The 15,364-nt window shown below is 40.7% G+C and overlaps 3 protein-coding genes across 3 annotated transcripts in view; 2 read left to right on the forward strand and 1 right to left on the reverse strand.

Moving 5' to 3' along the window:
- Nucleotides 1–341: 341 nt before the first annotated feature.
- Nucleotides 342–2,108, reverse strand: hspb11 (heat shock protein, alpha-crystallin-related, b11). Its single transcript, XM_079269888.1, has 5 exons — nt 1,960–2,108; nt 1,719–1,825; nt 696–764; nt 557–600; nt 342–464 (listed from the first exon to the last, which is right to left on the reverse strand). Exons 1-5 carry the CDS (start codon nt 2,049–2,051, stop codon nt 363–365), a joined length of 414 nt encoding a protein of 137 aa, XP_079126014.1. The 5' UTR covers nt 2,052–2,108; the 3' UTR covers nt 342–362.
- A 68-nt stretch (nt 2,109–2,176) lies between these two features.
- On the forward strand, nt 2,177–5,977 carry smn1 (survival of motor neuron 1, telomeric). Its single transcript, XM_079269774.1, has 8 exons — nt 2,177–2,302; nt 2,793–2,864; nt 2,953–3,072; nt 3,342–3,533; nt 4,299–4,478; nt 5,060–5,134; nt 5,356–5,463; nt 5,712–5,977. Exons 1-8 carry the CDS (start codon nt 2,255–2,257, stop codon nt 5,766–5,768), a joined length of 852 nt encoding a protein of 283 aa, XP_079125900.1. The 5' UTR covers nt 2,177–2,254; the 3' UTR covers nt 5,769–5,977.
- Nucleotides 5,978–9,639: 3,662 nt separating this feature from the next.
- The window catches only part of rtkna (rhotekin a), a gene marked incomplete at its 5' end in the record, with an annotated part of 51,823 nt that continues 46,098 nt past the window's right edge, over nt 9,640–15,364 (forward strand). The window contains one exon of the mRNA XM_079271010.1: nt 9,640–9,751. Within this exon, the coding sequence (XP_079127136.1) occupies nt 9,641–9,751 (111 nt within the window). The remainder of the gene's footprint in view (nt 9,752–15,364) is intronic.

The raw sequence follows: 15,364 nt of genomic DNA on the forward strand, positions 1-15,364 counted from the left end.
AGATTTCAAAATTCAATATAGCTTTCAACCATATGATTTGGCTGCAATTACAACCTCACTGATAAGATTAAGATAACATTCATTTTGTTTAGACATGCATTAATTGAATATTCGTGGAATATGCTTATCAGATTCTAAGTTACTGTTTGACAGCTGTCTGCCACGAGGGACAAGACGTGTGTGTGTGTGTGTGTGTGTGTGTGTGTGTGTGTGTGTGTGTGTGTGTGTGTGTGTGTGTGTGTGCGTGTTATCTAAACAGCATACAATGAGATCTACAATGAGATCTACTCATATGAACACTGGTCAAAAAAATGCCATAAAGCCATACATACGTACACACACAGGGCTTTAATTCACAACTATCAAGTTTGTACATTTTGTACACTGACTCTGTGCACTGAGACGAAGTGATCATATCCCGAAGTGATGATAAAACGAAGGTGCGTTGCATTGCTTCCATTTAGCTGGAAAATAGAAGAAAAAGACAATTAGTTGTTTTATATGTCAACTCTAGAAATTGATATATTTTACATGATATTTTTTAAACTCGACTTACCAAAATAGTGTTTGACTGAAGATGTCCCTCTGTGTGTTTAAACTCTACAAGACATCACTTTGTTAATACCAATTTTAAATATTTAGCATTAAAACCAAATGTGTTGACCAATGATAGTGTAGATGGACGTTCATCTTACCTTGCTCTGTAACAGACTCAAATTGCGAGGCATTTGGTGAGGTGTTCTTTTCTATCTTTAGATGCTTGACTGCAAGAGAAAAAAACACAACCAGATATCCATAAATGGTTTTGACAAACTAGGTTTTAGCAACAACAAAAAAGACAAACTGTGAACATTTTGGTCTGCCACAACTGCCTAGAAACAGATGTATTTTTGCAATGCCAATACATATATACAATACATTATACATGCCAAGAAAGAATCTTGGCATGTATAATGTTCATCAGTCTACGAATATTGTGAGAGCCCTGTCTTCCTTTAATAAATCTATTTTGATCTAAGGCCACAATAGATGGCACATGTTTCTCCAACCTTCTGGCAAGCAGTTTTGCTATTATTTTCACATCATTATTGATTAAAGAAATGGGGCGATAGGATTCACACTTTGTGGAGGGCTTACCTGGCTTTAATATTAAAGTTATTAGTGCGTTCCGCAAAGATGGAGGCAGCTCATTATTTTCAAGTGACTCTTCAAACATATTCAGTAAAGGAACCAATAGCCTGTCCTTGAATTTTTTGTAGATTTCAATAGGAACACCGTCGGGTCCTGGAGCTTTCCCTCCTTTCATACTGTCTATGGCCTCTGACAATTCAGATATTGCAATTGGGGAGTTGAGTTCCTGTCTTATTTTAATGTACATTTATTCCATTCATGTTGTTCCTCCTTCAAAAGGTCTTGTCCAATATATTTTGTGATTTTAACAATGTAAATACAAGTTTAATTCACATATATAACCAAAGAGTTTCAGGAAATTAATGCATGGTGTTTCTCAACTGGTCATACTATAAAACACATCTTTACTTGTGATTGCAAACACTACTGATCAAAAATATATAAATACTTCCCAGAGTCCCAGACGACTTTAGTCTTGACTTAATGTCAAATCTCAAAATGACTCCATCTGTGTTTACAGTAGACAACAATACTCAAACAATTCATTTGACAGTAACAGTATGTGTGACACTGTCACAGCCTCATACCATTATAGCTGTCCACTGTCACAGCAGAGATCTGCGTGGACTCAGCGAAGCGAATGATGAACTCTTGAGGAAACATCCCGGTGGACGTCCAAAACGTGCTCGTGTTTCTGAGTGAAAGGGGACAAACAAACGTTGATCCAATGTGTTTGAGATTCAGTAGAAATACAATGAACACCTGGCATCAACTTTCACAAAACATTGGCGTTATTTCACAAACAAACAGGGTTAATTTAACACTTACCCGTCAGTGATGTTTTCTGGTGGGTGATTCTCATCGCTGGATGCAGCGAGGACAACTTTTGCACCCAAAGAACTTAGTGAGGAATCGATCATCTTCGACAATAAGACACAACCGTGTCTTTTGGTCAACGACTAACTAAGCTAACCTAGCTAACGTTACTCTTGTTGCCACGCCAACCACTACGTCGCAGGATATATACGTCAAGCTCTCTGTACTACGTCACCATTTCCGACGCACGTTGCTCATTAGTTTGTGTAGCAATTAGCAGTGAGCGGTGACATTTACACATCTACACATGGCGAATGGATGCAAAGACGTGTTGTTCTCACGTGGAGGTGGACAGGTTGGTTATGACGCGCTAGTGAGCTTAATATGACAACCCACGCGAACCTTTGTGTTACGCTATATATGTTTGGTTGGTTTGTTGAGCTAGGAAGCTAAGCTACAAACCAGCGCTGACTTCTGCTTAGTCGGGAAACAAAGACAAAAGCAATAGTTACAATTGAAACCAGAAATCCTCAGCATACCTGAGGTGTTGCTGTAGTCGAGGTATTGCCACGATTGTATGCAATGTGTTGGAGAGGCATCACTGGAGTTAGCTTTAGCTGCTCATAGATGTTGCACTTACTGTAGCATCCCCTCCGCACAGTGCAATGATAAACATGACAGGTCTAGGGTCAGGGTCAGTTCAGCTGCAGAAAATTCACTTGGCTCACTGTAAAATAGATCAAATTAAGAGCAAGATTACACAATAACTTTCCATCTTTTCTGTCATGCATGTGAAAACGTGTGTCTTTCATTTGCAGAGGCACTTAATCTGTTCTCTTTTCCAGAGTGACGATTCGGATATATGGGATGACACAGCATTGATAAAGGCTTATGACAAGGCTGTTGCATCATTCAAGGTAAAACATGTGCCTTGCAGTGTATGTGCACGCAAAACGTTTATGTTTGCCTTTTCCACTCATGCTCTGCTCTTGGTTTGTGTGCCAGACTGCCCTTAAGGGTGAAGATGAGCCGGAGGCCTCTGAGAAAAACCTTCCAGGAAAGAAACGGAAGAACAACAAAAAGAACCAGAGCAGGAAAAGAGCGAATGCACCCCCAGACAAAGAGGTGCGTAACGGGAATTTAAGAATACAGATGAATATACAGGAGTGAGGCTTATTGTTCAGCAATTTTATTGACAGTTTCTAGGTGTCTCAATGACAACATTGAAATCAACATCATAGACATTTTAACACATAATGCAACACATTGCATTGATCTAACTTCCGATTTGGTTCACCCTATTTGTGATTCTAGATTTGGTTACCTTCATACAGGAAGTCAACCAAAATAGTACGGTTGTAGTCATGGTTACACTTTGTTGTGTTGTGTCACAGTGGCAGGTTGGGGACTCGTGCAGTGCATACTGGTCAGAGGATGGCCAGCTCTATGCAGCCACTATCTCCTTCATAGACGAGAAGAGGGGCACTTGTGTCGTTGTTTATACAGAATACGGCAACGAGGAGGAGCAGAACCTTGAAGACTTACTGTCAGAGATCTCTGAGGGTGATGAAGAAACAAATACCAAGGTAAAGCAGTGCAAGTACATTATTTTATTTATATTTGTGAAATGTAATATATGTTGTGTATTTTATTAGATTTTACTTATTTTTATATGATTACCTCTTTATTTAACACGTTAATGGTGATGTACATTGCATCCTCAATTTGTAAATTGCTCCCCAACTTTATATTTAGCTTACTGTGAACAGGAGCTACTCATTTTTCATAAAATGATCATCTGGAAATGAGCTAACACAAACCTGGTATTCTCCTTTTACTCAATGGAGACAGGCAGCATCTGTCTAATACAGTCCACCCAAGGTTATGTTATCCACTCTGCAAATATACACACCGCAAATGAGAGGAAAAAATTAACACCATGTGAGTAAAAGGAAAACTAAGAAACAAACATGTTACCTTTGACGTACGTTTGTCTTTATTTGGCCACTATAGACTGAACACAATAGTAGATAATAACTGACAGATGAGGTCAGTTGAGGCAAAATGTCTATTATATTGCTGGATTTTTATCCAAATCCTGGAATTTAATGATCATAACAAATGTCACTGTGTCATCAATCCAAGTTGTAATTAGTAAATCACTTGCATTTAACATGGATTGTAGATTAATTTAGCTCCAGATAACTTCATATTATTTTGTTCAGTTTTTGCCTGTACCCTCTGGAAGAAAAACACGAATATTTATTCAGCAATTTAAGAAATGTGTAGTCTCTAAGGTATAAAAGTAAAATGACAAATTAAGGTTAAAGTAACATGTCTCTGCGATTCAGGTAAAGGAGGCAGAATCATCCACAGAGGAAAGTGACAGGTCAACCACACCAATCCATCACAAACAACAGCCACACAGTAAACCCCAGAAGTCCAAGGCCCACAGAGAACCTCCTCCGATGTGGGCTCCTGGTTTCCCTGGGTTTCCTCAAGGCCCACCTCCCATGCATGCTTTCAAACAGGTAAGAAGAAAGACCCCTTATCTCCTTTCCTCATGAGTCAGCAAACAAAATGAACTGGTAATAGACTACTTTCACACATATTTCTTGAGTTTAACAGGTTCGAATGGTAGCTCAGCAAAATGAATAATAAAAGGAAATATAAACAAACTGTTTACAATGTGAACAATAAAACTAGAATATAAACAACAACCTCTCAGAGTTGGCATTCATAGCCGGGAGATTGTATTGGATTGCAATGAATTTAACTGGCATTTATGTTAATAGGTCTAGCCTCTGTGTTGATGTAATTCTGTATAAAGTCATAAAAAGAGGAACAGTAAAATATGTTTCAAAAAGAAAAATATACTATCGTAAGCCTTTCTTACAGGTTGCATATATATATATATATATATATATATATATATATATATATATATATATATATATATATATATATATATATATGCGCGCCTCAGACTGCACTTATTTAATGTCGGGGATAGTTCACTGAAGAGAGGGTTGTTTAAGCCATTAACCTCCCATTTAAGCAAAATGAGTTCACAGTGTGTTGTTTTCAACTCCTTTTTGTTTTGTTCTATTAGGGGGGAAGCAGACGATCTGGTGCTCATGGGCCTGTACCTCCTCCCTGGCCTCCCATGATGCCTTTTGGTCCACCAGTGAGTTGGAAAATATTCCTGTACACTAATTAGAAATGCAAAAGCTTCAGCAAATAGTGTTTTATTTTAGCTGTTAGGTATGCAATCAAGATGTCAAAAGCACACATTTACTCACTCAGCTGGTAAATTGAGAAAACACCCGTCAATCTAGCATGTTATTTATAGACAACATATTATCAGCTTGCAGCATCTGCATTGTGATCCCACTCTCTCTGCCTCAGATGATCCCTCCACCTCCGCCTATGAGCCCTGACATGGTGGATGACGAGGCTTTGGGCAGCGTGCTCATCTCCTGGTACATGAGTGGATATCACACGGGATACTACTTGGTATGTACGCAGAAGCTGACTGATTCTTTATAGGCTATAAAAGGGATTTACAGCTTGTATTTACAGGTTCAGTCTCTTGCATTATGTAGTGAAAAGCAGTGGGTGTGGATGGTAATTTGGACTCTTAAATTACTCAATTTTCGCTGTTCTTGGCTAGAAGAGCCTTTTCATCAAATGCCTCCTGCGGCATCATACGTGGGAGTCCTTGATTTTAAAAAGAAAGCTATATTAACATCTTCTCTTTACAGGGGTTGAAACAAGGACGCAAAGAAGCTGCCAATTGGACGAAACTGCACCACAAATGAAATGATCAACCCAACATTTCATAGTTTCAGTTTCTCAAGGTGTCTCCTAGTGCAGCAGCCATCCTTCCTGGTGTGCCTGATGTGTGTTTTTCTTGTTTCAATGAAGTGTCATTCACTAAGTACATGCTGAGTTCATCGAAGCTCAAGGAGGAGAGTTTTGTATTCTTTGTAAATAGATTAAATAAAGGCTATCGGAGCACAGTTGGTAACTTGCTTGCTATTTTGTTTTTACTGCACTGTAGCATAGACGCACTGTTGTGAAATAAAACTTTACTGGGCAGCAAATGTGTGTAATTATAGCCAGCTTTTTTCATTTGTTTTTCAAATTAGAAAATGAGGGAATGGTTATCCAAGTACGTATGTGACCGACTCAATGATGTGTAAGTGTAATGGCAAGCAATGTCCAGCAGAAGTCAGACTAGTATAATGTATTCATGTTTTAGGAAAATGTGGCATTGACACATAACGATTAGGTGTTTAAACCTGTGCAGAACCACTGCCAAAACACTCTGTACGTTTGTGTCTGTTGGCATGCTAAGAATGTGATCGCAAGCCAGACTTGAGTCCTGCTTTAGTCCCTCTTGTGCTTTCCACGCAGTTAATTCAGAGTTGTTCCAGTAAATGCTCTTTTTTTTTTTTTGTTCCCTTGTCCAGTGCCCAATATAGGATTGCATCCATCATAATGTAGTTGTTTCACATAAGATGGGTGCATATTCAGAGTGATAATAGTCATGGTTGCAACTACAGACAGTGTGACACATTGTTGTGCAGATAAAAAAAATTCGATCCTGAAAGTCATTGAAACATTAAGATCACTCAAATATATTTCGTCTTAACAGCTTGACAAGCTCAGACTTACAAGCTTTAGATAAAGATAAAAGGGTGTTTACCGGTCAGAGAAAACATTGGGGTGTTTTCATACCATTGGAGTAGATACACCAATGTTGTATGGTTTTCATATGGAATGCTTGGTTGGAATGAGAACATGAGGTTGATTACAGTCTTGATAACTTTGGGTTTGCACACCTGTTTATTTCCCGAGTAGTCCTGAAAAGTGATCCTGGAGTTCAAGTTTAATAATATAAGAACAGTAGAGGATGTAGGGTAATAGTTACTGCATGTGTATGTATTTAGAATATAGAAAACCACATGTAATTACAGTGGGATCAGCCACAATCACGCTGCCGAGCCTGTAGTGCTTTCATTCCATGAAAAGGAAACCGAATAGATTCCCTGTATTTCCTATACTGGTGATTTGCTTCCTGTATACACTCACTCCGCTGGTTCTAAACTGGTGGGCATACACTGTATGAGTATGTGGGGCAGAGAGGGAAGCAATAGGATTTTGTGATACCATCGTGTAACAGCATGATTGTCTCCTGTTTTTTTGCATCATGTGATCTTCCTCCAGCTGCTCCACAGCCATTTCTCTCTGAGTAAAGAGCGGCCCCTTTCTTTGTGTACTGACTGTGGTTCGGCACTTTATAGCCCACTGTGACTGCCCGTGTTGACTGCTGTATTTGATTCTCACTGTAGCAGTCAGTTTTGTTTTGTGTGGGCAAAAGACAGAAAAGAGGGACAGTAACGGGAGAAAATGTAGTTTGTGGGATTTACAAATAGAATATGCACTATAAACGAGGGGTGATAAACCAGACCTATCTTTTCCCTACAGATGGATTTAAAATCTGCCACGGCAAAGCCTCCACATAAGCCCCATGCTTGCCTGACTCTGCAGCAAACTGAGCTGCCCAAAGGGCTCGATGGAGCCCAACGAGGAGTTAAAAGGGGTTCAGACCTAGCTTGGGAAAGCACTGCTCCCCTCTGTGACTGTCTACCCCCTACTGTCCAGAGTGGCATGAGGCGTGTAAACATAATCTGCATTTCACATAGTCCCTTCTAGGAAACAGACAGACATCCAAGCGGGATCACATTGTTGCATGAGTTTACGCGCCTTCAGCTATTTCCAGCATCTCCCAGCATCAACAAACATCCTGCTTTTAAATAAGAGACTTGGGGGGGAGATTAGAGAAGCGGGCTACACCAGCCCCGTTTCCATGTGACCGAGAAACCCTCATTGCAGAACTACAGACATCATTATATGTTTAAGCATAGTGCACCAAATTGATTGAAATATTGGAAATGCAACACTACTTGTACATCTGTTTCGAAAAAAACAAACAAGATTTTGTAATTGTCTGACGGAAAACAGATTTCTGTATTAAGGCTATTTATGACTTCGAACAAAAATTCACAAAAAATGCTCACCATCACAACACGACACCATAATGCTAGACAATGGGTTTGAAGAGTTAAATGCCTACCCAGTGTTTCTGGTCTCACCTTGTGTCACGAGGCTGGGACTTCCCAGCAAACCCTTGTCACACTCTATGTGGATGTGACCTCTGCCTCGGAGAGACCGAAGCTTTATGACCTTCTGACCTTTCAGAATTCCACTCACAGCAGGTCCAGTAAAGTCCTGGTGCAGCCACAGACCATGATTCACATTCATGCTCTGTTACAGATGCTCGTTAATAAAATGTTATATCATGAAAGCAAAGCACATACACCCAAAGAAATATCCCCTGAAACATATTAAAAGTGTCTGGTCCTTTGACAGGTCAAGATATTTGTTTTATGGCATGTTCTTCATGTGATAGGCTGTAGAAGTCACAATAACCTCATCAATCCACCTGGACTCACTGGTAGATTCATCATTAAAAGGCACATTACTTGGCCAAACATCATCCATATGTATTCAATGGAGTGGTACAGCTCTAAAAATGTCTTCTGCACTACAATAACTTATTTGTAAAGTACCTTTCATGGATACATTTAGCCCATTTAAACAATAGTAGACAAATGTGTCAGCAGAAGAGGGATTTCCAACTGAAATTAAGTATAGTCCTACACTGTGTGGAGTAATGTTCTCACATTGAATTCTTTAATCATTTTAATTTAAATACATTTGAGTGCCAGGGGTTTAAACCGGAAAACACAGCCTAAAATGTTTATTAGTTGAAATAATAATATGGAACTACAGGTCAAAGTACATTCTTTAAAAAGTGGTAGTAATTTCGATGAATGCTTTGTGGATTTTGTATATTTTTAAAGTTATATGGCAGCATTAAATAATAGACCCTTTTCACAGCAGCCATTTCATCGCAGGGTAAACGCGGGTGCAATTAATAACGTTAATTGTGGTCCAAATCTATATGTGTCACAGTCAATCCAGTGAGCCAGCATGCATAATACCAGGGCCCTGGCCAACCTAAATGAAACAAGGCCATGATTAATGTCATTAATCACACCTGTGTTAACCCTGCAATGACACGTGAGAATGACTGCTGCGAGAAGGGCCTATTAAGGCTACACATGTTAGTAAAACATGATTGGTGGTGTGGTGTCATGCTCCATCTGCTGAATGACTTTCATAAACAGGCCTACCACAGATACACTGTCGCTATAATAAATCACTACACGGCATTCTTCGCCAGTAGGGGTCTCCGGATACAGGACAGGGCAAAGTGAGGTCCCAGCTCGAACGCAGGGGGTGTCACCGCGTCACTCACTGCTGCGCGCACAAGGGGCAGTGTTTGGGAAAGTTGAAAGTCAGCTGTGAAAGACAGACTCCGTGAATCCGTTTTTCAGTCTCGGGTCCTACATCAGAAGAAACGTCAGTGTTTGATTTGGGCGCTTGCCTTATTAATCTCTTGGGAGTTTGTTGTTCCTCTGGTGGGGCCGTTTTGTGCCACCTGGATCTGCGCCCGGGCTGTTTGGGCTGTTTTTTTTAAGCGATTCCTCCCCAGTTCATGCTCTCTTTAATAATACGGGCTGCACAGGACTATCTGTGAAGTTGGCAGAAAGCGGAGACGATGTTTTGCCGAAATCAAACAGCAAGAGCAACCGTTGCCCGCGGCTCTGCCCTTGAAATGGAGATACGGCGAGGGAAGTTCAGAACGAGCGTTTTCCTGGACACATCACAGGTAGACCAGATATCCATCGACACACCAAACAACAAACAAACACACGATGGGGGATCCAATGTTTACAACTTTGACTGATCTCTCTCCCTCTGCAAACGAACTCATTGGCACACGTTTATCTTGTGCTGAGTGTGTACGCTGCTCTGCTTTGTGTGATATTTTAATTAAACTGCACTGGAGAGCTGTGCTGCTGCGTTCACGTCCTCAAATTAAAGCTCTTAATTGCAAACATTTGCAATCTACTTTGCATTTCACTTTTCTCTGAACAAAACAATTATATCCCTACTGAGGCTCTCCGTAGTGTGTTGAGAGTAACTTAAATGTGTGTTTTTGTTACATGTTCCAGGATTGTTTTAATACTGATAGTTTAAGATTGTATAGCTTTGTTGAGACGCTGGTACTTTCCAGTGGTTATTGGATGACATATGTTTTTCCATACTGGCTCATTTTTATTTCTAATAATGCATTATAAGCTACTTAAGAGACCTCTGTTTCCCTTGCTATTCACCTTGAACAACTGTTGTCACACACTTCCATTGAATAATATTGCAACATTTTCATAAAAAGTCTCTTGTAAAGCTCATTGTATTTCTTTTAACTGCCTTGGTTTTGACTGTCATGTCCCACATGGGACTAGTCAAAAAAGTCTGCCTCCAAAAGTTGAGAACCGGGTCAGTCAGAGCTGTGTCCTTTGTATCCCTCTCAGCTGTTTATCACTGGATTACAACCGGTACTCTTCGTGCATGTCTTCCTCTTCCTCCTTGCAACGCTCCCATGTCAACATCTGCTTCATATTAGCCACTGTTTGTCGGCAGAGCAGCTCAGAGGCGACTTCTAATCTAACCTCTAATTATTTTTTACTGACGGACAAAATTAATACTGTCTATCTCCATTATCATCCTCTCATTCAGACACACACACACACACACACTCGTGTAAACACACACTCGCCTGTGGGCAGTTTGCATATTTGGTTTCACTTGAGAGTGCTGGTATTTGGTTGTTCAGTCAGAAACACGTTCCAGTTTTAGGGATGTTTGTGTGCGTTTGGTAAACAGTTTTGGAAGGTCAGAAAATATTTTTTGGTGATACCAGACAGAAAGAAGAGGGATGTGTGTGCGTAGAAGAAGAGAGTATCAAGGAGAGATAATTAGGGTTTGGGATTCAATTGTAAGGGGATATTTAAGGAATGTTAATGGTGCAATATAGCAAATGGAAGAGAGAGGGTATTGATTGTGTCCCTCTCCTTCCCTCTCGGAGTCTCTCTTGTGTGTGTGTGTGTGTGTGTGTGTTTGTGTGTGTAGGCAGGCAGGCATACGTCAGCTTATGTGTACTAGTTGTTTATAATTCAAGTCACAGGAAAACAGCCCTAACACCCAGAGAGTCGGGCACACACGTATTGATGTGCAGTTAGAATTACCCTGATCTGGTGTCTGAGCAGCGTCGGTTCATATCTGACACACAAGCTCGTTAAGGCCAGTAAAACACAACACCTCCTGGAGGTGCAGTGGTGCTAATGTGGTGAAGTCTGTTCAGTATCTCCGTCAGGAGGGAATGATCTCATTTGTTTTTGGGTTGATTTATTTTCAGATTACTCCAGTTGATGATTATCCCCACATCGAGCAAACAGTGTTGTCTTATGTAATATTTATTTATTTATGTATTTATTTGGCCAGCGGGGTCGGGTGAGGGTTAGATGAGGAGGGAGCTAAAGTGGAAACTGGAGGAGGATAAAATGAAAAGGGAATAAAAAGGGATTGACCGGACATATGCCGAGCTATCGCATTCATCATCAACACAAGCTTCAAGCATATTCCACCTCTAACCCATATTACATTCCCCTGTTTAGTCTCTGTATTAGTTATTTATCAGGGTAAAGACTCCCCTTCTCACAACAACAACCATTGCTTCCTTAACTGTGTAATCTGCTCTTTGCTGGTTCGCATACAAGATAAATTAGTGTCTCTGCTTTTGTTGCCAATGCTAATGATCCTCTTTCAGGGACTTTCCCCAGGCTCTGTGTGTTCGGACTCTCTCAATGCCGCTGTGGAACTGCTCTGTGGCATTTCAATGAAGCAGGCTACCTCAGTGTGAAAGCACCTTATTTTCCCTGTGCCAAGGGATATCACGTTTGTTTGTGTGGCAATAATGTGTGCCTCTTGTGGAGATGTGTGCACGTGACGGTGGTTTATCTGGGATTTCTGTCGGTCAGATAGATAGATAGATAGATATGTACTTTATTCATTCCCAGGGGGAAATTTGTAGAATAATTATTTGACAATGACATGTTATCAGAGAATGAAATGCTCAAATGACTGACAGGGAAAGTGTCCTTTGTTGGACTGAACCCAAAGTGAGTAGTGCCAACTAATTTGTATGCATCAATGGAAATGTGTGTTCAGTAAAGACTCTTTTTTTATTTTCTTTTTTATGCCTAAATTATCCAATTTAAACTCTTTCATTAGACCATTCATATCAGTGAACTATTTAGTCTTTAATGTTTGTTTTTTAAAAGGATGCTATTAATATCTTTTGAACGGAGTAAAATGGTTTTCAGAAATGTCCTCGGTGTGTGTGTGTGTGTGTGTGTGTGTGTTTGTTAACGAGGCAGCAAATGAAGCCAAGACTGCTATTATTAATCTAGAGACTGCAGAACCAGACTTTGGGAATCTCTGTGGACTATGTGCCTAATTAAGGCAATACATTATGTAAATAAAAGATTAAAATGTTAATAAATATGGCAACCAGTTTGAAGTTTAGACATATGATGTCTTTGGCTCGTTTTTGTTTTCCTTGTGAATATAACACAAGTTCATCAGCATCATCAAGAGAAGTCCTGCTCGTCTGTCTCGCTGTGTTCCGACTCCACATCCTCTGAGGTCCGGTGCTGAATCATTCTGCTCTGTGCGCATCACAAATTGACAGGGCTATATGCTCAGCGAGTGGAAGGAGAATGAGAAACCGAGCAAAAGATTACGTGCTCATGAAGCATATGTCCAGAAATCCATTCTGCAGCCGTCTCGTCGATCCACTGCCTGCTGGTCTCAGTGGGAGCAGAGAAGACATCTGCTTTGTACATCCCTCCTCTCTGATCCACAAGGCCACCAGTGAGTCTCTGCACTCTGTTCTGTCTCAGTCCTCATCTGCACTGCTGTTTCAGCTAAAGCCACCCAGGCATGCAGTGGGATGGGTTTGTGCAGTTATTATTATGGAGGTGGGGATGGAATGCCCTGTATTTCTTATGTTTAACTCAAGGATGGTCCCCACTAGTCCACACCACTGTGGCTACCACTAGCATCAGTATGCAGGGTCAGGAAGTGGTTAGATGTGTGTGTGATGACACACCCATCCACCCACACTCTCCCCCAGCCTGCAGTAGTGTATGGCAAGGTCCGGGTACCTACCATTTGTGTAGAGTAACAGCTTTTGACTGTAGTTCGGTTGGTTTGTGGTGCTTTGCCCTTCTCCACCCTGTAGATCCACAAACTCTCACCAGTAAGTATCCAAACTAAACATACTAGTGGCTTGAGTGATATTTTGGATACTACGGGTGTTTCCCTTGCTCGGCATATATTCACCCACCCTGCCATGGGGGATATTTTTGCCTTTGTCAGTGGAAACTGATGCGTCCTTGAGTTATTTCTCCCAAGTCTGAGATCATGTCTAACTGATATGTTTTCTCCAGATGCTTGGATGTGTGCTGGTTCATAGTTCACAGAGGAAGATCATGCACTCTAGAAAGCCTCTCAGTGTGGCTTCTGCTAGTGTTTCATGTGGCCTGTCAGAAAAAAAGTAATGAACTAATCCTGTTTATGTAAGAGGGAGAGAGTTCATATAGATGTTGCCAAGACGACACTTTTGCCAGCAAGAGGAAGCACCTAAACCATAAATCCTTTGGGGGAAAAAGTCGCTTTCAAGGATTGCCAAAACGTCCCCCGAGTCTTCCTCTTAAGGCATCTCTACCCAGAGAACAATGAGCCATCGCTGCGCTGGAGCCTAAAATCGAGCCCTGTTCTGGGGCATGAAATGCCAGGCTAAGGGGCTCAGAGGCCTGGGGGTTCTTAAGAGTGGCTGCATTCTACCCGATTTCCTGAACAACTACAGTGTCAAAGTTGCCAAGCCTAGCCTGCATTGAGTTCTGTGAGAGAGTAATGATCTGAGATCTGTAGCCCAATCTTCCAAATTGGTTTGGAACTGTCTGGCAGTGCTGAAATCGGTATGAACTCTAAGTGTGCATGTGCAGCCTCGGGGCATCTTGAACACTGCAGGGGAGATGCCAGGGGAAAGTTTACCCCTTCCCCTCAAACAAAGCTCGGCCACTGGAGCTTTCTGCTTGGAGGCTTTGTTGGTATGCAGAGGGATATTTGAACTAGCAAATGTTTAACTTTTTTTTGTGTATTGCACAGGCTTTGTGGAGCACTGCTCCCACTCAGCCTCTTAGTGCTAGTACAAATGAAAAATTGTTTAATCAGTTTCTTCAAGCCGTGAGAAAAATGAAGCCAATGTCTTGCTATTGTTCCCGTGGTAATGACTGGACTGTTTGCCTAATAAGTTTAGTGAAAGAGAGAACAAAGCTTTATTGTTCAAATACAGTATTTAATCAAAGATTCTTACTCCTTTCACTATGGAATTCACATACACACATTCTTTATCTTGTTATGCAACAAGGCAAGGTTATGTTATAGTTTATTGTTCAACACAATAGGTCGATTGTTTGAAGGCAATTTCATACATCAAATGTAATTCACGTAATGTCCTTGCTGTGAGGTGGTGATAATCTCTTTCGGTCTCCAATTTGTTAATTTTCACTGTGAGCTATCTGAACAACAACTGACGATCCTGTATACTGTGGGGTTGTTCACTTGTTGTTGGGCTTTAAAATGTCTGAAGGTCTCTGTTCGTTCCCATTTCATATGACACATACGCACACATTAGTGTCCTAGTTAGCGGATGTCCTCCTACACTGGCCCTTTAAGGACCACTGACAGGACATGCTGGACAAACTATTTAATGCTTGACTTGCAGCAAAGGATTATGAAAGTCAAGTTGTTGTTGGTTGTTTGAATTGCATTTAGTAGTTTTGATGCATTTATATTTTTACTGTCTTCTTTTACTTATTGCTCTAGTGTTCTGATGCTATTCAGTGATTTATTTCCTGGTCCTCATTGCTGTAAATGGATACGGAGGAAGATTGGACTGACTCTGTGTGAGGGTCATACATGTTTTTATGCCTAAGTGTTTTTGGCTGTGGAATGTGTTGGTGGCCTGCGTCTCTATAAGTGGAACCTGGAACTGGTGTCGGACCAAGTTTAACAGCTGAGGGTCTTTTGCTGAGGTTGCAAGTGAACCCCACCCAAACTAACCACAGACGGAGTACATTTTCTTGTATGTCACAGGACTTCACTCTGAACATGTAGTTAATAGACAGAGCAGAGAAAGATAATGGACATGTGTACAGATATTGTCTTAGATACATTACAGTAAAGTGAAGTATTTTGAACCAGACTGTTCTAGCTGTTCTTATTTGTCTGTACTTAATCATTATATCCACATTAATGATGGTTAATTATCAAAAATCTCATTTTGTAAATATTTGTGAAGCACCGATGGTCA

This window comes from Melanostigma gelatinosum (genome assembly GCF_949748355.1).
Source record: "Melanostigma gelatinosum genome assembly, chromosome: 6".
Taxonomy (NCBI): domain Eukaryota; kingdom Metazoa; phylum Chordata; class Actinopteri; order Perciformes; family Zoarcidae; genus Melanostigma; species Melanostigma gelatinosum.